Source organism: Cynocephalus volans, chromosome 2 (genome assembly GCF_027409185.1).
Source record: "Cynocephalus volans isolate mCynVol1 chromosome 2, mCynVol1.pri, whole genome shotgun sequence".
Taxonomy (NCBI): Eukaryota; Metazoa; Chordata; class Mammalia; order Dermoptera; family Cynocephalidae; genus Cynocephalus; species Cynocephalus volans.
This window is the reverse complement of record NC_084461.1, coordinates 7,308,951-7,333,993: the sequence shown is the minus strand read 5'-3', so window position 1 is coordinate 7,333,993 and position 25,043 is coordinate 7,308,951. Positions and strand designations below refer to the sequence as shown.

The window sequence follows — 25,043 nt, the reverse complement described above, 5'->3', positions numbered from 1 at the left end:
GTATCTGTGCTTTTAACTACTGGGCTCACCATCTCTCCAAGGAACTATAGTTCCTAAGTTTCTGACTCCAGACCCTCTGAGCTTGCCCCTCGTCTATACCACAATGCCCCTTAAACACATCTTGAAGCAGAATGAAACTTTCCATTACCAAAGACAACTCCCCCTAATCATTAAAGTCTGTGTACATCAGGATAAACCAAGTACTTTAAATAAAAAATAAATTAATAGAAACTTAAATATACAATCATGACAAAATACAAATGCAAGACAAAATAACTTTAAAGTGCAAGAATGGCTGTGGTTAAAAATTTAAATTTTAAATTTGTTAACATGAGTGTTCTTTTAAGTGTTTCATTGCATCCATCTGATGGGTTAAAAATTACATAAGGTGCAATCCATTTGGTGAGAACATTTTAGAAAAACCCAATTGAAGGCACATCATGTCCAGTGAAATACATTCAGGGAATGGGGAAGTAGGATGCTACATTAGGTAAGAAAGTGAGCACATCTCAGAAGCCCCAGTTGGTTAGGAACCACCATGTTGCGGGTGGGGACTTTGAGGTCAAGAAAAAGTTGATAAAGAGGCAGTGAGAGTTCAGTGGAACAACAGAAGTTGGATCAGAAAATCCAGATTTAAGGCTTATTTTATGTAGTTTATTTTTTTATATGACGAGTTTTTAATTTATAGTCACAATCTGAATGTATAGAAATACAACATTTTTTTTTTTTCCTAAGTGATCACAATTTGCTCTTAAGTGTCTTAATCCAGGCTTGGTAACTGGTGAACTGTTTTTGCTCAACAACTCTACTGCCACCAAATGTGTGGGGTTTTTTCCTCACCCAACAACCAATTCTCTGATTAGAGTCTAGACACCAGCCGGGTAACCTACAGTTCACTTCAATTCAGATGCTGTCCAGAGTTTGTGCAGACCCCACAGGTTAAGGGCTCAGTCCCTCAACACTATTCCCATTTCAGACAACAATTGCAAGTCCCAGGTTGTCACCTGTTCTTCTGACCAACCACTATAAATCAAGGGTTCCCGACTCCCTACCTTTCCCATCCCATTTAGTAATCTGCTAGAAGAGCTCACAGAACTTGGGAAAGCATTTTACTTACTATTCACTTGTTTATTGTAAAGGATACAACTCTGGAACATCCAAATGGAAGAGATGCATGAGGTGTGAGGTATGTAGGGCAGTCACAGAGCCTCTACGTCCTCTCCAGGCGCACCTCCCTCCCAGCACCTCGATGTGGTCACCAACGCAGAAGCCCTCCAAACCCTGTTGTTTAGGGATTTTTATGAAGATTTTTTTACACAGGCATGATTGGTTAAATCACTGGCCACAATCTCCAGCCCCTCTCCCTGGAGATCCCTAGAGAGTCCAACCCTCTAATCATGCCTTGGCCTTTCTGGAGCCCTGCTCTCATCCTGAAGTTATTGAAGATTCTACCAAAAGTGGCCTCATTGTAACAAAAAATATTGTATCACCCAAGAAATTCTAAGTGATTCAGGAGCTCTATGGCAGGAACTTGGGACAAAGACCCAATATATGCATTTTTATTATGTCACAGTAACACAAAGAGAGGAGCAAAGGAAGGAAGAAATATGGAAAAAGAACAGAAATGAAGACAGAATGATAAAGAGAGGTAGGGAAAGGCAAAGAGAGAGAAAAAGGAGGAGAAAAAAGGTAGCTAAGCTGGATGCTGGTTACTGTGACCCTAGAGGTGCCCTTCTATTATCCCCATGTTAGACAGAAGAATCCGAGACATGAGAAGGAACGAAACCGGAAGGTCTCCACTACAAATCACCAAACAATTCTCAGGTCCTGCATCTGTCCACATAGTTAACCTGAAGAAAATTAAAACTCACACTTTCCTCTAGGGGGATGCAGCCCTTCTTTAAAGTGTGAGGCTTGGAAATGAAATACTGTTAGATTTCAGCCCCTACTTACTCCCTTGGCCAAGCATCTCTGTGCAGGTCACACCTGCATAATGATGCACAAAATTCTTGGCAAAACGTAAATCCACCATTCATAGAAAGTCTGGCACTTTAAGTTAGAAACAGTTTCTAGCAGGTAATTTGATTTCTGTTGGGTAAGGGCTTAGTCTTCCATTTTTTTCTCTCACTTCTCTGTACCTCACCTTCTCCCTGGGTGGCATCTTGGGTGCCTCATGGGCTCCCGCCAACCCCTACTGCTGGGCTACTTTTCTGTTACATTATAGTTGGCCCCAGATGGCTGGGTGTGCCTGTCATGTCCCGATCCCTGCTGCAACCTTTGGCTACAAGTCTTGGACTCTTCACAGACCTCAGACTTCTCTTGTCCACCAGCCTTCTTGAAATTTCCAAGAACCACTCCCATCCTACCCCTCAGGGCACAAATTATCTCCACAGCCTTCTCTAAAGATCATGCTGGAGGGTGACCATAAACTACCTTCAGTCCAAGGCAACTGGGTATGTAAAAAAAGACATTGTAGTATGGTAATATGGTCTGACAATGTTGATATAGTTCAGATAAATTTGTCCACCCAAAGCTCATGTTGAGATCTGATCACAAATGCAGCAGTGCTGCGAAGTGTTTGGGTCATGGGTGCAGATCCTTCATGAATAGATTAATGCTCTCTTGGGGTGGGAGGTAACAAGTGAGATCTCACTCTGTTAGTTCCCATGAGAGCTGGTTGTTAAAAGGAGCCTGGCACCTACCCTCCCTCTCTCTGATGCTTCCTCTTACCTCGTGATCTCCTTGACCCACTGGCTGCCTTCCACGCATAGAAGCAGCCTGGGGCCCATGCCAGATGCAGCTGTCCCAGAATCAAGAGCCAAATAAACCTCTGTTCTTTATAAATTAGCCCATCTCAGGTATTCCATTATAGCAACACAAAAACTGACTAATACAAATGTACATTAAGTACAATTATTAAAAATGGTGAGAAAAGGGAGAAATATAAGGAAAGAAGAATAAGCTTGCTGATTGCCTAGAGGATTACTTCAAATTATCTACAGGAAAGATGGAAGGAAGGAAGAAAGAAATACTATTAGTTAATATCAATACAGCTTATTCATGTGACCATTATGTTTGGTCAAGGCTTTTTGAGACTATTGTTTTCTTTATACATTAAAGTAAAAATTATATATGCACACAGACATATTTATTCTCTTTCTCTGTCTCTTTGGTCATGTGAATCTTCCAATTTTTATTTTCACAAGATTGCCTTAGCAATTCCTGATCCTTAGCAATATCATATAAATTTTAGATATGCATGCTGATTTCCATAAGAAAACAAATAACGTGCTCTGATTTGATCGGGGTTGCACTGAATCTATAGATCAATTTGGAGAGAGATGACATCTTAACTATACTAAGTTTTCCATTATGAACATGAATTTATTCCAGTTATTTCAGGTTTTCTTTTATTTCTATCACTAATATTTTGTAGCTTTCAGTGTAAAATTCTTATACACTCTTCGTTAGATTTATTCCTGGGTAGTTGATTCTTTGGTGCTTGTGAAGAAATCATTTTATGTGTCAACTTGAATAGGTTAACAGATGCCCAGAGAGCTGGTAAAACATTGTTTCTGGGTGTGTCTGTAAGAGTGTTTCTGGAGGAGATTAGCATTTGAATCAGTAGACTGAGCAAAAAAGTGCACCCTCACCGGTGTGGGAGGGTATCATCCAATTTGCTGAGGGCCCAAATAGAACCAAAAAGCAGAGGAAGAGCAAACTTGCTCTCTGTTTGAGCTGGGACCTCCATCTTCTCCTGCCCTCAGATATTGGGATAAAGGTGCTTCTGTTTCTTGGTCCTTTGGACTCAAACTAGACCCACAGCACTAGCTTTCCTGGGCCTCTGAGTTGCAGATAAGAAGTAGGACAGTCTTCGTAATTGTGTGGGTCAATCCCTCCTTATAAATCTCTCTCTGCATATATTTTAGTTCTAATTCTCTGGAGAAACTTGACTAACATAGTGCTTTTTATAAATAGTATTTTATTTTCTAATTATCTGTTGTTTGTATATAGAAATATAATTGAAGTTTTGTATAGTAGCTTTGCAACAACAATCTTGCTAAATTCAGTTATTAACAGCAATAGTTTGCTTATAGATTTTTTGGATTTTCTACAGTTAATTATATAAAAATAACAGTGAAAAATGACAGTTATACTTCTCCCTTACCAATTTTAATAGATTTTATTTCCTTTTCTTGACATATCCTGCTGTCAAGGACCCATACTCTGATGACTGAAGCCATGAAAGTAGACATTCTTGTTTTGCTCCTAAGCTCAGAGAGAAGGCCTGCATTAAGTATGAGGTTAGCATTCTGTGGATATCTTATTAGATTAAGAAAGTTTCCAGTTTACTGAGAATTTTTATCAAGAATGGATATTGGATTTTATCAAATGTTTTTTCTGCATTGTTTTAGTCCATTTCTGTTGCTTATAACAAGATATCTGGAACTGGATAATTTATAAGAAAATGAAATTTATTGCTTACAGTTTCTGAGGCTGGGAAGTTCAAAGCCTGGAGAAAACTTCTGGTGAGGGGCTTGTTGGCTGGTGGTGACTCTTCCCAGCAGCACGGGGTGTCACACAGCGCATGGCTTGAGCTCTTAGACAGAGTAACCTCCTCACATGCTTTCCTTTTAAAACCTTCAGAACCACGTCTATCACTCCATGAATGGGTTGAATTTGGGGAATTTTACAGCCTGGCCATGTGGTAGAGAAGCAGAGAGCATTTTCAGAAGAAAAATTCAATGGTACTAAGAAGATTAGCACAAAAGAATGGTATGGGATTATCAAGAGAAGGGGGGAAAGGCCCTGAAGGCATTGCAGAAGCCTCTGGGGCCAACCCTTCCATTTCAGTCCCAAAGGCCTAGGGAAACAAAATGGTCTTGGGGAACAGGACTGAAGCGCCCTCCATGGGCTTACTGCCCAGGGCCATCTTGGGATGCTGCACACCAGCACCCCAGCTTCTTTGGCTGCTCCAGGTGTGGCTAAATTGGCCCCAGGTGTGGCTGGACCTTCAGCTGTGGAAAATACAAGCCAGAAGCCTTGGCGGCATCCACGTGGTGTTAGGTCTGCAGGCTCACAGAATGCCAGAGCTGTGGAGGTTTGAGAGCCTTCACCCAGATTTCAGAGGACATATGGAAAAGTTTGGGGCCCAGGAAGAGATCTGTCGCATCGTCAGATTCACCACAGACAACCTTTGCTAGAGCAATGCAGAGTGGAAATGAGGGGTCAGAGTTGCGGCAGAGAAACCCCAATAGTGCCATGCCTAGTGGAGCCGTGAGAGCCGGACCGCCATGGAGACCCCAGACTTGTGGAGCTACCAGAGTGCTGCATGAAAGCTAAAGCATCGTCTGAAACCAGGAAAGCCAGAGGAGCAGAACTGCCCAAGGACTTGGGGACCCAACTCCCATAACAGTGTGCAGAGGTCAAACATGGAGTCAAGGTACATGATTTGCCAGCTTTGACATTTAATGCCTCCTCTGCTGGGTTTTGGACTTGCTTAGAACCTGTTACACCTTTCTTTTGGCCTGTTTCTCCCTTTTGGAATGGGAATATGTACTCTATGCTTGTCCCACCATTGTATCTTGGAAGTAGATAACTTATTTTGAATTTTGCAGATGGGACTTTGAACTTTGGACTTCTGAGATGAAACAAGTTAAGACTTTGGGGATGAAATGAATGTATTAGTATGTGAAAAGGACATGAGTTTGGGGGGACTAGGGGAGGAAAGTCATGGATTGAATTATGTCCCCCCAAAACTCCCTGAAGCTTGAATTGTGTCCCCCAAGATTTATGTATTAGAAACTTAGCTCCCACTGTGACTATTAAGAGGGTGGAAGATCCTATTATGGTAATTGGAAGGTGCAGCCTTAAAGAGGTGTTTGGATTGTAGGACCATGCAGTAGTGAATGGATTAATAATGGTGGCCAGGGGAATGGTTCTGAGGGCTTTAAAAGAAGAGAGTTTCTCTCTTTATGCTCTCTCTGCTTCCACCATCTTGTGATGTGAGACCCCTGGGTCACTGTTGCCACCACCAGATGGACTTTGGACTTCTCAGCCTCAGAAACTATAAGCAATAAATTTCATTTTCTTTACTAATTACCCAGTTCCAGATATTTTGTTATAAGCAACACAAACGAACTAATAAACCTTCTCTATCCTTGGTGTTTAGTTGCTGCTGATTCTTTTCTAATTTTCCAAGATGCAGCCTGAAATCATTGACTTTTAAGCTTTTGTATTTTATAATTATTTAGACCCATACAAAGCACTGCTTCGGGTGCATATTGCAAATTTGGAACTTTTTCTTCATCATCAAAATATCCTCCAATTTCCCTTGTGATTTTTCTTTCACTCGTGAGAGTTATTTTGTATGTTGCTTATTTTCCAAATGTTTGGGGATTATTCTAGTTCCATTTAGTTACTATTTCTGGTTTAATTCTCAGAAAATATACACTGTATAGTTGCTATCTATCTTTGAAAGTTGCTCTGTGCTGGCAAATATGCAGTGTAAATTAGAAGAGAATTTCTATCCTGAAGTTGTCGGCTGTAGTGTTTTATGTCAATTAGGTATAGTTGGTTAATTATGTTAAAAATCTTTTAAATGTTTACGGAGTACTTTTCTTCCTCTTTCTACTACTGAGAGTGGCATGTCAAATCCCCCAGCTCTGACTTTCAATTTGGCTTTTTCTCCTTTCAGATCTGGCAAATCTTGATTTATATATTTTGAAACTTTACTATTCAATGCATACGTATTAGGAATTTCATATCTCCCTCTTCAATTTTCTTCTTAATCACTATGAAAATATCAGTCTCTGGTACTATTTCTTGCTTTGTCTCCTTTCTGTATTAACTGCACCTGCTTTCTTTTTGTTTGCCCAGTATGTCCTTTTCCAAATTTTTTAACATTCTGTATCTTGAAGTATGTTTTTTCTAAACAGCATATTGGTGGGTTTGCTTAATAATGTATCATCTAAATTGTTTAGTACAATTACATTTAATAAAACTACTGAATACTTTGGCAAGATGTACTTGACTTGTCTAGTGTGTTCACTGTAAATAAACCTGGGATGTGATTTACAAGGCATGGCTGTCCAGAAAATGTTACATTAGCTGGGTAATTTTTGGCTTGTAATGTGGACAATATTTGGTATGAAATACAGACATTTCATGACCTATTGCTCCTCTTTTATAAGTGACGCACCATATGCAACATATGCATCATGTTAAATTTCAGTCAGACGGGGCCTAATGCAGCAAGGAAGAGCTTGGGGAATGGTATAGGCAGACCTATGAAATTACCTATGATGTTATTAGTCAAGCTTGAGAACAGTTAAGATTTCTGACTCTTGTGAGCCTGATTTGATCTGATCCTTTGTATTATCTCAGCTCTTGAAGTGGTTTCCTTGCTTCTATCCTTGGTCCCTTCGATTTTGTCTCAACCACAACCACCAGAGAAAGCCGTTCAGAATGTGAGCTAGGTCTTGCTACTCCTCTGATCAAATGTCTTAATTCAGGGTAAAAGCCAAAATCCTACAATGGCCTCGAGCAAATGCATCATCAGACTTCCCCATTTCTGTTCTGTACGCATCTCTCTTTAGTCTCCCGCTGTTCCTCTGCTGTGTACCCACTGCCCTCCGTGTTGTTGCTCTGACTGCCAGGCAGCTCCACCTCAGGGCCCTTGTTGACTTTCCCTTCTGCCTGAAAACATCTGCAGGGCTGGCTCCTGTCTTACAGGTCTGTATCTTCTGAGACTCTCTTACTACCTAACGTTGCCCCCACCCCTCCAACACTGTAGACCACACATCCCTTTTACCCACCATATACTTTTATTCATTATTAAATCTCTTCTCAACATTAGTATGTAAGCCCCTCCGAGAACATGTTTTTTTATTGGTTATGAATATTCATAGGGTACAAAGCTGACTGTCACTACTCATGCCCAAGATGTGATGGCCATACTGGCAGCATGTCCATTACTACAAATTGCGATTATACCTCCTGTCCCCACCCAATGAACCCTGACCTCCCTCCCCATCCGCCTTTCCCCCACTCCACTTTGTATCCCTAGGTATGTTCTCTCCCTCTCCAAGTCCAACATACCATTGTGATCTTTCTTTCCTTCCTTCCTTCCCTCTTAGCTCCCACATATGAGTGAGGACATGTGGTATTTATCCCTCTGTGCTTTGCTTATTTCACTCAACATGTTTCTCCAAGCTCATCCATGTTGTTGTGAACGGCAGAATTTCATTTTTTTTATGGCAGAGTAGTATTCCATGGTGTATATATACCACATTTTCCTTATCCAGTCATCCACTGATGCACATTTAGGTTGGTTCCATATCTTGGCTATTGTGAACAGAGCTGCGATGAACATGGGAGTGCAGGTATGCTGTTGACATGATGATTTCTATTCCTTTGGGTATATACCTGGAAGTGGGATTGCTGGATCATACAGTAGTTCTATCTGTAGTTGTTTGGGAAACCTCCATAATGTTTTCCATAGTGCTTGAACTAATTTACAGCCCCACCAACAGTGTAGGAGTGTTCTCTTCTCTCCACATCCTCATCAGCATTTGTTATTCTCCATTTTTTGGTTATAGCCAACCTAACTGGGGTGAGATGATATCTCAGTGTGGTTTTAATTTGCATTTCCCTGATGACTAGTGATGTTGACCATTATTTCACGTACCTGTTGGCCATTTTTATGTCTTCCTGTCTTGGTCACTGCTGATACCCGGCACTTTGAGGAGTACCTGGCAAAGTAGGCACTCAAATAGTTGTGAAACAGATGAAGAAAATTCACCCTCCCCCACCCCACCCCACCCCCACCTGGGCATTGTTTTGCCTGCATTCCATGTGTTTATTCAATACTCCAAGCCATGAACCATTTGCATGTGCTTAAAACTCTTCATGGTGGACTTTGTGAGTTACTTTTTGTAGCTGATTTCTTATCTTATTACAATAATCAGTGAAGAATGCCTTAATTTATGCAATGTATTTTCCTTTATGGCCTAGGTCATGGTCAATTTTTTTAAACGTTTCAAGTGTATTTGAAATCAACATGGGTTCTGTTTGTTGGATGTAGCATAGACACCATCCATTTTACTAATTGTGAAATTCAAATTCTGCTTTTTATCAGTTTATGACTACATAGATCTCTTAGTGTCCTAGATTAGTGTCTGTCACTCCATTCAGAATTCTTCACAGACGCTATATAGATCTGTGTCACAGAAGGGAACCCTCTAGGTGCAGTGAGCATTCTTATCAGAAAAAGACCACCACAGAGCTGGCTACTGTAAGTGCTTCTGCTAAGTTTATCACTGCTCAGCATCATGAAAGTTACTGAAAATAATGAGTGCAATAGTGGCTTGTCAGAACAACTGGGGTCAGAAGAGGCCCCTCACTGCTAGCACCAGTGGCATTCAAGATATGGAACCTGGATAGAATAATTTAGATTTATTCCTCACCCCTACATAAATAAGGCAAAAGACGTTAACTAGTAAAGCCCCGGGGTGGTGACCGAGGCTTAAACTTAACCCTAAAATAGCACTGTCCAGCCTCTGGGTTAGAGGATGGCTCATGGTGATAAGAGCAGCAAAATTTTGCCCCTGGAATAGTCACAACAGTCTTGAAAAAACTTTTCATGGGAGGTGTGGCTGATCATCTAAAGAGGCAGAGCTGGCACTTCATTAACTTGTAAAATGTGCTGCTGGGACTACTTTGTGCTTGACTATTTTGTGCTAATAAGTTTTTGTTTAATAAATACCTGTATACATGACAGCATTCCCATTGAGATCTGTTTTTACTATCACCAGCCAGTGAGGCTGCAGGGAGCAACTGATCCATATCCACCTAGAACTTGTTATCTGACAGTATCTAGAAATCACCAGGATACTACTTCCACACTATGAGGACTCTTTAGTTTCTCTTTACGGATCTATCAGTTATGGGTCATGTATTTATTGAAAACATATTGCTACGTGAACACAAGTTCTTGATTCTTGTATCTTCTTGTACCTGTCAATAAGGAATACTGTTCTTTGTCTCTTTCAATGTTTTTGCTTTGTTTATCTTGGCTGATATATACAACCTATGAATATAATTATTATGTAACATAGTATTTACCTGGTATGTTCTCCTATCCCTTATTTTTAGAATGGTTTATATTATAAAATATGCAATAATAAAAATAAAATATAAGATTAAAGAATAATACAATAAGCAGCCACAAAGCCTTATCAAATCTTAAGATTATGCCATATTTTTTCAGATCTTTATTTCTCAAAATGACCAGAAGCCTTTGATAGGCAGAGGTTTTGTAAATGCCAAGCTATTAAATAAAAGACAATATGTAAGTCTAGGAGAAAAATTACCATGCCCCTTTACATTTACTTTTCTGTTTTGACAAATTTTAAAAGAATCTGACACTGGGAATCTAAAAAATACCAGGCTACTAGTTGAAGTCGGTATCTTAAGCCTAGGATAAAGCTTGAATGGTTATCATGGAGGTGAAATAAATTATATTGTCCCTAAGTTCTGGGATTATGATATCAAAAGAAGTAGTTATGATAAATAAAACATATGCCAGAGTGGAATTTCAAAAGATATTTCACATTTCTAGCATCACTTAAAAAAATCCCTTTATACAGGACTACCTTAAAATATTTTTTATCAGAAATATACATTTGGTAATAAAAACCATTTGATAGTTACAGAAGCATGTAACAGATATGCTCTATATGTGTAATTTAAATACAATAATATGAATATTCTTTATGGGTATATTTCATATAAAGTTATAAATTATTTTACATTATTTAAAAAATTGGTAACATAAACCTAAGCTCACAAGTTACCCATTGAGTAAATTCCAGTGCCTGCCCCCCCTCCCTATCAGGCAGCCTTTGCATGGACAGACAGAGTCCTTGGAACTGGTCAAGGTCTCCGTGAGTTCCCTGGGGTATAAGGAAGGCCCCAGAGGGGTGCTGATGGCCATTGGGGGCTGCCCCTCAACTCAGGGGGCCTGCAAGCAACAGGGCCATGTGAGAGAGGCACAGGCACAGGAAGGGAGCAGATGGAAAATATGTAAAAATGAATCAGGAAGTTTTGCTGTTTTGGTAAGTGATGTACTCCCCACCCTACCTCCTCTGAGAAATGTTAAAAAAATTCTTATTTTAAAAATTGAAACTCTCGGCCTCAGCAAAATTGCCTTTTAGTATTCTCAGCCAAAAAAGCTTAATTCTCTTCCTTTAATTTCTGGTTTTATGACCAAATATCCTGAAGATACCGTTTTTCTTCTTTTAAGGTAGCCAGTGTTTTCATTGCCTCTAGTTTTCCGGCTCCATTCTCACTGCTTATTATTTCCACGAGGGCATCATTTACATCCTTGGCCATATTCTTGGCATCTCTAGAAAAGAAAATAATAGCGTCATTGTTCATGAAACAGGAATTTTTACCAAATTCTTAATTCAGCCATCTAACTCCTTTGACTCCACCATCATCGTCCTTCCCTGCACTTTCTCGGAATGTGTCCTACAGATCTTCCAGCCTCACTTGCCCCCACCCCAGGCCTTCACCCACAGTAACAGTTCTAAAAGGCAGAGCTGACCACACTGTTCCACGCTGACATTCCTTCCCAGGCACCCATGTCTCAGGAGCAGTCAGCCGAGAGCTCCCTATGCACTGAGGACCCTCGGGGCTGGCTCCTGTGCACCTGCTGGGCCACCCCGTTCATCCCCTTCCCTCTGTGCTCAGGGCACACAGTGGACTCAGATTCCTGAAAAGAACAAGCTATTGTTCACACTTCTGAGCCTCTATACACGTACACTATTAGCAGACATCTCTACTGAGGACTTACTCTGTGCCTGGCCCTTTTCCAAGTGCTTTCACATGTCTTAACTCTAATTACAAGATGGGGGAGGTGCTCCTGTGTGGTCCTGAGGTCCCCTACAGAACATTCACCACCTCCTATGTGGCTTTCCTACCAAGGAGTAAGTGGTCTGAGGGTAGCGAGTGTACCTCATCTATCCTCCTATTTCACAGAACCTGAACAGACCCCGAGCACTCAGCAGGAGCAGGAATGAATAAAAGTGCTGAACAGGACTCTCATATGTCAGGAACTGAACCTGTCCTGGCCCCCACGGTAAAGTTTCTCGAGAGGTGTCTACAGTGGCCGTCTTGGCTTCCTCAACATACTCTCCCCTCGACCACTCTCAGGGAGCTTCTATCCCCACGGCCCTTCCCTGGGTCACTGAGGGCTGCCGTGGAGCCAAACCTCCTGCACCCCTGTCTTCTTCTCACTTGTCCCCTCAGCAGCACGAGCCTCCTCCCTGGGACAATGTCCCCTGGCCTCGGAACAAGTCTGCTCCTTCTTCAGTTGCTGCTCTGTCTCCTTTCTCCTGCTTCCCTGATGGGCTCATCAGTGTTAGGGCCGCGGAGGTCATTCTGAGCGCTCCCGTCTGACCCCTGCCACTAATGCCTTCGAGTCCATTTCACAGATGTGAAAAGTGAAACACCGGTGACTGGGAGGAGCTACTTCTAGGATAACATTTTAAGAGTTTGTGCATTGAAAATATTGTCCAAGTTCTCAATGACCAGCTATTTGTATATTTGTACAATTAACCCTGCTTCTACTATTTAGAGGTGCATCTCTAAACCATTAGCCTGTATTTGACCACTGCTGGCCCTGCCTTTGACGAACTAAAGGAAGATCAAATACTTCATGGGGGAAAGTGTAAACCAACACGATTTCTAGAACTTCTTCCCCTTATCAACCTAGAGCAGTGTCTTTCAACTGAGCATCAAAATCTACTAACAGGTCATAAAATCAACTTAGTAGTCAGATGCAGCTTTTTTTTAATTGAACAGTAAAACAAAACAAGAAAAATGATCAGAATGTGTCATAAAAAGTAAGTAGAAAAGTAAGTTCTGACTCATGAAACTTCTTTCAATTATATTTAAATGTATTCTGGCTTACTACGCCATTATTTTGTCTTCTGCATCATAGTTTAAAAAAAAACAAACCTGAGTTAGTAACTCAGAGAATGTGTTAAATGCTAGGGACATGTTAGGATAAAAGAGTAAATTTCTTATTTCAAATCTCCCTTTTAGTTAGCAGAAAAGCTTTGAATTCCTTTAAAACAAACAAGTAAGTTTTAAAAAATTTTACTTTCTATGGCTATTATAAGTTTCTATAACAGATCTTGCCTCAGAAACAAGACAAAACTTAATAACATAATAATAATTCCTGGCTTATTTCAACTTTAACACTGCAAATTAGAACTCAAATAAAAAGAATCCTGGTATCCACATTCTCAGAGTCAAAATCATACTTTCTTTCCCTTAGACAGTTCCGCGGAACAAAAATCAGTTATTTTTATCAATCCTGAGACTTCAAGTTAAATGATTAATATTTGGGGCCGGCCTGTGGCTCACTTGGGAGAGTCTTGTGCTGATAACACCAAGGCCACGGGTTCAGATCCCTGATAGGGATGGCCGGTCGGCTCACTTGGGAGAGTGGGTGCTGACAACACCAAGTCAAGGGTTAAGATCCCCTTACCAGTCATCTTTAAATAAACAAATAAATAAATAAATAAATGATTAATGTTTTAACACAAATTTTTAGAGGCTAAAAACATGTTTCTAAAAGCATTCTCCAGTGCAAGAATTCATTTTCACCACTATTTCCCTGATAAAGACAACTTCTTGTCTATTAGATGCATGTTAAAACTATTTTAGAACTTGTATTTCTGTTCCTGTACTTAAGAGTCAAGTCTTACCCCTATGTATCTCTAGATTATTGGCTTCTTGGTCCTTTGTTTTTTCTATAAATACCACCCACTGCCTTCTCCTCACTGGCACTTAAGCACGACGGCCACTTACCCACACACGTAAATAGAACCATTCTCATGAAGGAGGATTCTTGCCACCTGTTTGCCGTAAAGCTGGATGTTGTCCTGCACATACTTTGTTGGGGCTTCCTCTTCCCCCAAAAGACCGTCTCTTGAGAAGGAAACCTTTAGGTGAGTTAAGATCCCACACTTAAGGAAATGTCTAAGCTCTTCTCTGAAATATAATATATAATGGGTCATGGGAAGGTTGTAATTTAAAGTTGAAAACATCTTAACATTAGAATTGTACACTCAGTGGTTATTACAATACTACAGTTGTGCCGTACCTGAATAAATAATCCCTATCTTTATGTCTGCAGCCAAAAAACAGCCACATTGCTCCAAAATTTCCATCTGGGTGTTTTTCTTGGAGTTTCTCTCTATGTGAAAAGAAAATTTAGAAGTTTGATATAAAGAATATATAAAACCAGTCTCTTTCATCAGGAAATACCACCAACAAACTCAGATAGGTTTGTAAAATCCACCTTTGCAGTTGCTGAAAGTTCATTCATTTAATTAACATTCTATTATCTACAGGCTGTCAGGGCTGCTCCAGCAGACACCATCATCACAGAGCGTGTCTAGTTGCTGCAGACATCCATGGTTATAAGTGACAAGCATATACAAGGATAATTCGAAATATCACATTGTGAAACCCAGTCTAATTTCTACACTAAGTACAATTAATAGCCATTTCATGAATAAATTAACTCTTAATAATGGAAAAGCAGCACATGGCTATAACAGGTAGGATGTGTAAAAAAAGCATTTATGAAATGGTGAACATACCAATGAAAAGAGCATGTCGTCTGACATTACATTTTAGCTTTAAGGAAAAAACTAAAACAAAACAGCAAATGACTGTTCAAAGGATAGGACTCCACTTTCTGGGGAACAGGACCTGAGACTTGTTCACTACTTCACAAACACGGAGAGAAGGACACATTCATATATTCATATCGAATAATTCTGTTCTCATACTAAGTTATACCTATTAATATCATTCTGTTGAAAATTACTGTTTGGGGTTTAACTTTTAAACTTTTGATATAAGTAGATCTCTGTTACTACCAATTTTATCCAGTCAAGGAACAGATGAAATAGTGTCTTCATGACGGATCACAGCATAAAGGTGTGCCTGAAATTTGTCGCTAACTACATATGCTATAAATCACAGTGCGGCTAAAAAATAAAAGTGCCACAGTAAATAAGGAAGTATAAGTTCCAGTACATAGCAAAATCTCTACAACATACTATGCTTACTTTTCCTGTCATGACAAATTATGTTATGACATAAAAATTATACGACCAAAGTCTGATTATCCTGAACAATACTGAGAAAAACAGAACAGGCTATTATATTTCTACCCAGGATCACCAAGGGCACATGTCCCCACTAGCCAAAATCAGCACGTACCTATGTTGTAGGAAACCAATAAAGGGTGCTATGCCAGTTCCTGGACCCACCATTATGATGGGGGCTGAGGGGTCATTTGGCAAATGGAAAAAATTTGCTGTTCGTGGAGAGATGGATATCTGGAATATTAAACCAATCACCGTTAAGTTTAAAAAGAAAACCTAGGCCAGAGCATATAACCAAGATGATCTATGCTAAAGAAAGCAGAAAGTACAAATTCCCCTCAGAAAAGCATCATTAAATAACAGCATTACATCTTACTGAAACCACGAACACTTTTGTCACTTCAGAAATATAAATAAGTATGTCTTGCAAATTTTTCTTTTCTACCCAAATCAAATATTTTTAAAATAACAAACATGGTATTTTTCAGGTGGAACACTGAATAGAAAATAAAATTATTTTTCTAGGCCCATGGATAAGATCTGCTCTCTAGTAGGCAACTAATATGGAGAAATGCACCAAGAAAATGAAGACATTCTTCTTTATGAAGATGTGGCTCTTTTTGCATATTTTAATATCAAGATGGGGTTGAATAGTTTTAAATGAAAAAATTAGGCAAACATAAAAAAAAAATTAAGGAACTGCTCCAAAGATTCTAGAATATTATATTTGTTCTTCTGGGCCCAATGCTACCTAGGATTATTTATGTTTGTGTAAACTAGAAGAGTAAGTAATATGAAATCATTTTGTTCAAATTTTAAAAAACTTTCTCCCAAATCATGTGCTGAAGACACAAAGAATCAATCTGTGAATGTTTCACATCCAGCTTCATTCTGCATATGTACAAGACACTTGAGTAATACTAAGGGTTAAGAATGACAGGATTCCACTCCATCTTGCATGGTGGTATAATTGTACACATTTAAACTTTTAACTCAAGGAAAATTATAAGAAGCTGATGAGGAACCTTAACACCATACCTTTTAAACGAAGGATTGGAAGAGCTATATCTAATTATTGTTCTTATTTGGAAATGAAACTTAATTAATATTACATTAGCCTCATTACCTGATTCATTCCCTTAACAATGTATGACAGGCACTAGGGATACAGAAATGCAAAACACAAAGTCTCTGCCTTCATGGACCTTACATTCAACAAACATAAATCCACATAATGATGGGTAATGACAAGTCTTATAAAGCAAAATTAAATAGGGTAAGGAAACGATGGGTATGGCAGGGAGCTGCTAATTCAAACATCTATGTCAGAGAAGGCCTGGATCCATGACGAGCCCTTAGACAGAGACCTTTGACAGGCGAGAGATAGCCAGGCCCGAGCGTGTTCCTGGCAGAGAATGAACAAGTGCAAAACCCGGAGCAAGGGCACTTTCTAGGCTCTAGGGACAGCAAGGAGACCACAGTACTGCTTGGCTTTTGCTGCAGTACATCTCAGATGGCTGATAATACCAAACACTTATTTCTCGTTCTCCTTACTTGAAGGCTGCTGGTTGTATACAGCTCTGCTCCACGGATCTCCTTCACTTAGGATCCAAACAGAAAGAGCATCCCTGCCCTAGATTATGCCTATCCCTGTGGCAGAAGGGAAGAGTGAGAGAGGCAAGCCACGCCACCCAGAAGGTTCAGCACTCCTGCTGAGATGTGGAATATGCCCTGTCTGCTCACATGGCCAGGCTAAACATCAGCGGGGAGTGGGGGTGGGGGAGAGCCCAGTCCTCCCATCTCCATGCATAGGATTGGAGTGGCGGGTGGGGGATTTGTGAACAACCGTACTTCTGCCACAGCTGGGGGAGAGCGTGTGGGTGGATTTTGCAAAGGTCAACATTCCCTACACTTTGTAATAAAATAGGTACTACTAAGTACAATGAAATTAGATAGTATAAATTGTATCCTTTATATCTGTATCTCTAGTGCCCACATACTGGGTAGTTGGTAAAAATCTGTTAAAACGTAAAGTTGAGAGAAAAGAGGGAGGGAGGAAAGAAGGAACATGTGAAAGGCAACCACGCTCAGTGCTTGTGATACACTACGGATTCACATTTGTTTTAAACTTTCTGGAAATCATCCGCTATTTTTATACAATGATGAAGTGACATAAACTTTCAAGTCAGTACTACATTTCACAAAAGGAACAGGTTCTCAGGTTCCCAATTATTTTGCTGATGTTTAATGAAACTGTAATGTTTAGTGAACACTATGAAGCACCTCTCCATTCAGGCAGCAGCGTGGGAAGAAATCAAGTTAAAGAACAGTTTCAAGTGGTGGTCTGCCCTTAAGTCCTCTCAATATCTTAATTCCCTCTAAGGAACACGAACTTTTCAATTCCGATAACTTAAAAAAAAAAGATTTGTCATAAGATAACACTACAAATGACACATTGATTTCTTCATTACCATGAAGAAAAAGACTTCATGATAAAGCCTGAAAGGTTGTTTTTATTCCAAGTACCATTATGGTCCATAAGGGACAACTTTAAATTGTTCCCTAAGCACGTAGTCTCGAATGTGACTTTGCTGAGTCCTGTATCAAAATATAAAAGATGTCACTAAGCACAGGTGTAAATATGTCCACAAATGTGCTCAGAAAATCACATAACCTTTTTCTTCTAGGTGTTTTAAAAGTGATTTCTCACCATAATTTTCTTCTCACTATAGCATGAATTCAGATTCCACATACCATGGCTACGACAAAAGGAGAGAAACAGAGACTGGGAAAAGCCTCCTACCCAAAATAGGAGAAATGCTAATGAATTAGCCTTTGGTTGTCGGCAGTCTGTCATGTGAAACCACATATTCGGGACCTCAACGTACAATAAGGCTGACCCCGTCACCGTCCCTCCATACTCCCCTCTCTGGGCCAACCTACGGAAAACATTAACAGAAAAGGTCTTCTTTTCTATATATATGACAGCAAAAAAAAAAAAAAAAAAAAAAAAAGACTATTATATAAAATTCATGCTTTACACACTCAGGAAATATATGGACTAGTTAAGAGTTAGTGAACATAACTAACATTTTCCTGCCCTTCCACTAGAGATTTTAAAATTCAAGCATGGCATAAATTTCCTCTTAAATAATTTGATGGTGATAGGCAATGGGGGAGACTACATTGCTTTTTCTCATCAGGCAGAGCACACTTTCAGCAATGCAGAAGCTGCACACTACTTCAGTACCTCAGGAGCTGGGCCTCTTCCGCTGTCTGCAAGTGATGCACGTGTGTCTGGCTGAAGAACTGGGGCAACCATCGCGGCCAGCCAGCCTGTGCACACTCCCTTCCGCAACACCACCGTCGTGGTGCTAGACAAAAACTCCACGATGTTAAAAACAAAATGAAGCTTCCCTGGGTGAAATAAACTTGAGCTGCAAAGACACACAGGTAAGTTTTGAACTCTGTACTAGGATTAACACATACGGGCCAAATTAATCTTGTTATTGCAGTAGGTGAGTATTTACTCATAGGCGCTAATCTACCTTCTAGCTCCTCAGAGATAAAAGCTATATGTATTATTTACTTACAACCCTCCCCCTCCTCCCCAATTTAATGCTATTATTCAGGAAAGTTTCCAATTTTATTTGCTTGCTCTAAGACTAGATAATGGTCTTCATATAAAAGACCCATTCATTCAATATTTATAAAGACCTTGTTCCATGTGAATGAATAGGAATAAATCCTGACAAATATCCCATATCTATGGTTAAGCTGATAAAAGTTTAAAGTGACTGGAGTATATACACCCAGAAAAATTAAAATTCTAAGTGAAAACTTCTTTAAAAAATTTTAACAAAAACATTTTTTTTCCATGTTATATTATAGGCTAAATAAGGTGAATGAACTCCAGAGTTAATTCTCATTCCTTTCAACCAAAAGAATGATGCACCGTCTTGTATTATTACTGTGGAGGGGCAGTGGAGAGCACCAGGGGAAAAGACGGTAGAGGCCGTGCCAGGAGCGAAGGTCACATGAGGAGCTGGCCTGAGGGGTAAGCCAGTGCTCATCGAACACATGATGCTGGAAATTTCCTCTTTCTTCCCTTGGCACACCAATAAAGGAAGGGGTGGAGGTCCTCAAGATCCACTGCTCTGAGTGGGAAAACGCAGCAGTGGACCAGAGGAACCGCTAGATTTTAACTTCTATCAACTCCTGAAGGACAGGAATCCAATGACTCACTTTCTTTTCCCTTCACTATGTCTGAAACTGTCTTCTACAGATCAGGTAAGTTTTCACTCAATGAATTAGTAATCACTAAGGACTTGAAAGTCTGAGTTACATAAGATTTTGGGGAAAAGATGCCATATATTGTGTAAGTAAATATTAGTACCTTGCACATGAATATGGTCTGGGTTGGAGTTTAGGAAGATGTTCTAGGAAAAAATAAAAATAAGCAATTATTAATTCACTACTATTGAAAATTACCTTATATCTCTAAAGGGTAAAAAAATTCAAGGCCTATATTTGATTCCTGTTTTCTCTTATTTAGAATATTCAAAATAACTTATGTTCTAGTTTTATTTATTTATTTTTGGCAGCTGGCCATTATGGGGATCTGAACTCTTGACCTTGGGTGTAACAAAGCTGTGTTCTAACCAACTAAGCTAACCCACCAGCCTATGTTCTAGTTTTAAATGGTATTTTAGAGCACATATAAATTCTTTGTGTGTGAGTAAAATATTTTTTTTCTCCAAAAGTCAAAAAACAGATATAATGCCTTTCCATATTCTGAAATCAGTATTTCTATCCAAATGCTGTTTTTTTTAAACCAGAAGATACTTATAAGGTCCATGAATAGGCTTCAGAGTCAAAGAAACCATGAAACTTTTGTGTATGTACAGTTCCTGGAGAGAGGTGTCCAGAGTTTTCAGATTTAAAATAAAATTGTAATCCCAAAAAAGATTAAAGACAAGTATTTTAAAGATCATTGGAAATACTTAGGCTTGAGATGTTCTTCCTTCTTATATTTATATAACTAATAAAAAAAATGTGTGCACAGTGGTGGACCAAATTACCCAGAAATTTAATGGTTTCAAAATAAATAGGTGCTTTTTGAAAAGTAAGTTATTCAAATTCTGGCAAAAAAAGAATTAAGATTGGATATATTAAGAGAAAAAAGTGACAGTAATATTGGTAGAAGAAAAAAATAAGGAAATCAAAAGGCTTGAGACTAGGTCTTTGACTTCTAGAAGAAGCGCAGAAGTCACAGCACCTGAAGACAAGATATATGATGTTTACTTACCCATCACCATTCATTTAGTCGTGTCCCCACTATGTCTGCATAGAATTCAAAGGTAGTATGTGAGCAGCAACTTTTCTTTACTATGAAAAGATGGCCCGCGTATCAGGGCAGGAAGAGCTAAGGTGACTGTGACAGCAAGTACGCACCAAGCAGCAGACTAAGTGGTGGGTGACAGGACGGGAAGGCGAGTAGGAGGTCCAACAGGCAGGCACAGGCATCTCGCACAAAGCGGCTGTAGTCGGCTGCTCCCTGTTTACTGCACAGCTCCTGCAGCCTGCGCTTCTCAGCACTGTCGCTGGTATAGTCCACAAGAGCTCGCAAAAACGCCTGAGAAAAGGAGCCGACTTAAATTCCAATGTGATTTGTGGTTAGGACTATTAGAATGTCCAGTTAGTATCTGCCTGGGGATGTGCCCATTTACCCAAGAGAAAGGGAGAAAGCCACTAGGAGTATTGTCAGGAAAACAATTTAATTTACCATTTGCTTTTATGTTGGGCTACTAGGAAAATTCCACAACAGAAACAAATAAAGCAAAACAATAAAGTTCTGAATCCCAAGTCTCAAAGACTGACCCAAGTCCAAAGTCCTGGACATAATACCAAACTTGCTAATAACACTTTTTGGCTTCAACACAATTATAAGCTTATTTATTACATGACTTGTACAGCTTATCACTCAAGAGTTCTTTAGGGACAAAGCACTTCAGTTACATGAAATGTAATGGGTACTGCTACTTTTTATTCCACAGCTCAAGATGGTTGTGTCCTGGACTCCTTTAACAGGGTAGATAAGGTCATGAGGGTCACAGGTTTCCAATGGCCTAGCCTAAGAATCCAGACACTGAAATATCAGAAGACTAACAAATTACATGTGCTCCTCCAAATGCCAAACTCAGTGCTGAACAAAAAGCAGCAGTCAGGAAACGCTGCTAAATGAATTAGCGCCCCAAATCTCAGCCTGGATTTTTGGGAAGATAATGAAGAGTTGACCAGTAACACTTTGTAAATTCTAAAGTCAATATAATTTCCTAAATTACAGCCTAAAACAGAGGGAATTATAAATCCTTTAAAATAACTTTCACTTTAGAACTATAGAAACTTTAAGGTACTAAAATAGGAAATACTTCACTGTTTTTGGAGAAAGAGCTAAGAAAACTGAAAAACATTACTACAATTTCAATTGTAAATATTTCTAAAATACCAAATCTATTCCAAGGAATTTATTTTACAAAACTACTTCAAATCAGTGTGCAAAGATTAATATAGTACAGGAATGTTCACCTAGACAGTTTTTTAAAAAAAATAGTGAAAAACTGGAAACAACCCAATCGCCTATGATTAAATCAACAAATTAATTAGGATGCGACCATAGCATCCATTAAAAACATCTTCAATCTTTCCATATAGAAATATAAAGACTCTTGATTTCTTTTTAAGTAAAAGAGGAAAGTTATAGAACAGTACATAGACTATAAGACCCCATTTTTTTCTTAGCAAAACAAAAGTCAAGTGTTAACTATGAGGTCTGATTATAAAAGATTTTGCTTCCTGGGTTATTTATTTCTGTATCCAGAATTTTTAAATGAACATATTTTTATAGTAAGAAAAAATACATTCATATATATATCCTTCATAAAAATTTTAAAAATGGTATTTGAAAAATTGTGAATTTATTAAATTTAATAAAGAAATTCTCATCAAAGTAAATTAATTCTAAATTTACTAAAATATATCTAGGGCTGAGCCTCTCTCTACAGTTGTTTGCTTCCCAAAGACTAGAAATGTAATAAACACATGAAAATCTACACTGGGGAGAAGGCGGCCTAATTAGAACACGCTTTATGCTCATTGATAATAGAAGTCTAGCAAGGTGCAAACTGGAAGATTTTGTCCATTAGTATCCATTTGAGGGAAATGGTCAGAAGATATCGGTTACAATTATTTTTTAATATAGTTCCTGGTATAACACTGACATCTAGTGGACCATTCTATCTCCAAATTCATATAAACATCAATATAACCTACCAAAAACCTTCCATTTTTCTTGAAAAATTCTGTTTCAGCAATAAATAATCACGTAGTATCACACCAAAGAGATCTTACTAACTGTAGGAGGTGGAAAATTGGGGGCAAAAAAACCCTAGACTCTCACAAGCTTCCTGTCATCAGTCAGAGAAAAAGTGTCAATGTGTAGTTGGATAACTCAAGGTCAACTATGGCAACTTTCATCACTATTTAATGGGCTTTATGAAGTTAATGTCTACTAAAAACAAAACTAAAAAAAGCCCTATTTTAAACATTTCAATTGAAAACCAAAATTTCAATGTAAACACAAAATAAAAATATCTGTCTATGACCATACAAAGAAAACACGAGTCCTTGGCAACTAATTTTAAAAACATGCTATGAAGACCATATTTTTTAAGCATTCAATGGGCAGATACCAGATCTACTTAATGAATCCTACACAGAACTAAACGTATTTTAAAATAATTACCTGCAGAAGAGAAAAATACCTTTTTAGGAATTGTTCGTATTTCAAGACACCAGGTGAGAACGAACTGTAGAGAACATCTCTCAGGGATATGCTGGGGTAAGGCAGCTGCTTTTCAGGTAAAGACAAAAAGAGGTTCATGAAGTAGAAAATAAAGTATAAAATGTTCTGCATTATTAATTTAATACTTCACATTATAATACTATCAAAGTACAGTATGATTTGTGGCAATGTTTATTCAGCTAAAAAATTTCCCCAAAATGAATACAGCCGGAAAACCACATTTTCCAAAAAAAAAAATTTACGAATTCAAGGTAAGCCAAAAAAATAGAAAATTATCTAAAATTAAGAAACAAAGAGACAAAAGATGGCAGTGCTCCATTAGAATTACATATTATTCTCAAAAAGAATTTTAGAACTAAACTCAGGTTCAAGATTCTAGGCTAATAACTAATATATAATTATATTTTTAAAAATAAATAACTTCTTTTAATTATGAAAAAAGCAATTTTTAAAAATATAATAAATAAGCAATAAGAAATATGCTATGAAAAGAAAACATAACAGGAAAAGGATTTTTAAAAAGGATTCTAGGCCACTGCTTCTCACAGACTAAAGTTACTCTCACTTTTCATCTCCTCAAGTGTCCAATAAGCATTAGAATCCATTATCATCTTATTCAGTGCAATTAACATGAAAGTTAAACTAGCAACACCAGCGGCGACTGCACTCCGCGCTCCAGACACGGGGCTGAGCCCCAGGCATGTGTGCCGCCAGCGCACACATTGTTGAATGGGAACCCTGGGGGTGCACTCTAGCTGCCAGCTCCAGTCCACTGGCCCAGTGAAACCTTAATAAGTCACAGCATCAGGGCTGTACCTTTCTTCTTTGCGTCTGCTTTAATTTTCAAGTGGACACAGTGATCTTTTTTATCTGCGAGCTGCAGTCTTTGGAGTAGGCTTTGTACCTCAGAATCACTGTTAGGACAGATCACATTAAAGGCATCTCCAGGCTGACAGGAAAAATCTGTTTTCTAGAGGAAAGCCAAAATGAAAGAAAAAAATGCTATATGAGTTAAAGAGTTTCAGCTATGGGGTAACAAAGATAGCTTTCATTATATGACCATTTTAATACATGAACTCAGAAAGAAAATAATTCTAATTTCCAAAACAAATAAGCCCAACCAACCAAATGAACATACTTTTATTAGCAGTTACTTTAAAAAAGAAATTTGGTAGTTATCAAGTGTTTCGCCTTCTGTCATTGCATGTTTATAAAATGGAAACAAGACTTTCATCATTTTCTACAGGGTAAGGCACAATACTATTTTTAATAATGCACATAAAAAGCCTTCTTATAAAAACATACACACACAAGCACACACTCAATCATATTATCATGACCAAAGGAAACTAATTAAGGTCATCTGCACTGGTTTTCAATTCTTTTTCCTTACTTTACTCTTTTCCTTTGACCAAAACAGGGGTAAAATTAGAGGATACTTTATTTTTTTCCTTAATGAGTGTAAAACGTTAATCTGGCATGATACTGGTTGTGATACACACAGGCTGGAAAAGAAGCCTCTTCCCCAATTAAGTCTATTTGCAAGGCCCATTTCCCTCACAGCCTCAGAGCAATGCAGAAGGCAGACCAGGGCTCTGGAAAGGGACCTCTCACCATGACATAAGCTCACATTTCTCATCTGCAAGGGAGACAGACTTGATTCAGCAACTGGCCAACTCTTACCTCTTTATATGACAAAAATGTAGAACAGTAGAATAAAAAATAAAATGTTCTGTTGTGCACAGTATAAATATTTAACAATTAGGATTATTAAAATGTTCAAAAGAAATGTGGAGCTACTCAATAGTGTAGAAGCAAAACCATCTAGTTTTGACACCTATCATTTCTTTTTTGTTAGGAAGTCCAACTAAACCTACATAGACATCCCTGACATGACCTTACTTTTCTGGAAGCACAACCCACTTAACCTGTCAGGACTGTCATCAAAATAAATGTCTCAGCTAAATGACTTGGAAGGGGTACCCAGC

At 38.7% G+C, this 25,043-nt stretch overlaps 1 protein-coding gene across 7 annotated transcripts in view; it reads right to left on the bottom strand.

Annotated features, from left to right (window-relative positions):
* Window positions 1–10,261: 10,261 nt before the first annotated feature.
* Window positions 10,262–25,043, bottom strand: part of MTRR (5-methyltetrahydrofolate-homocysteine methyltransferase reductase) — a 36,261-nt gene continuing 21,479 nt past the window's right edge. For 4 of the 7 annotated variants that reach the window (XM_063086254.1, XM_063086256.1, XM_063086255.1 and 1 more), the window contains exons 7-15: window positions 23,872–24,025; window positions 23,015–23,103; window positions 20,646–20,826; window positions 19,588–19,630; window positions 18,442–18,628; window positions 15,307–15,425; window positions 14,177–14,269; window positions 13,882–14,064; window positions 10,262–11,407 (exon numbers count right to left, since the gene is read on the bottom strand). In XM_063086254.1, the coding sequence (XP_062942324.1) occupies window positions 11,263–11,407; window positions 13,882–14,064; window positions 14,177–14,269; window positions 15,307–15,425; window positions 18,442–18,628; window positions 19,588–19,630; window positions 20,646–20,826; window positions 23,015–23,103; window positions 23,872–24,025 (1,194 nt within the window). In that variant the 3' untranslated portion in view covers window positions 10,262–11,262. The remainder of the gene's footprint in view (window positions 11,408–13,881; window positions 14,065–14,176; window positions 14,270–15,306; window positions 15,426–18,441; window positions 18,629–19,587; window positions 19,631–20,645; window positions 20,827–23,014; window positions 23,104–23,871; window positions 24,026–25,043) is intronic. The other 3 variants (XM_063086258.1, XM_063086257.1, XM_063086259.1) reach the window with 3 other exon arrangements.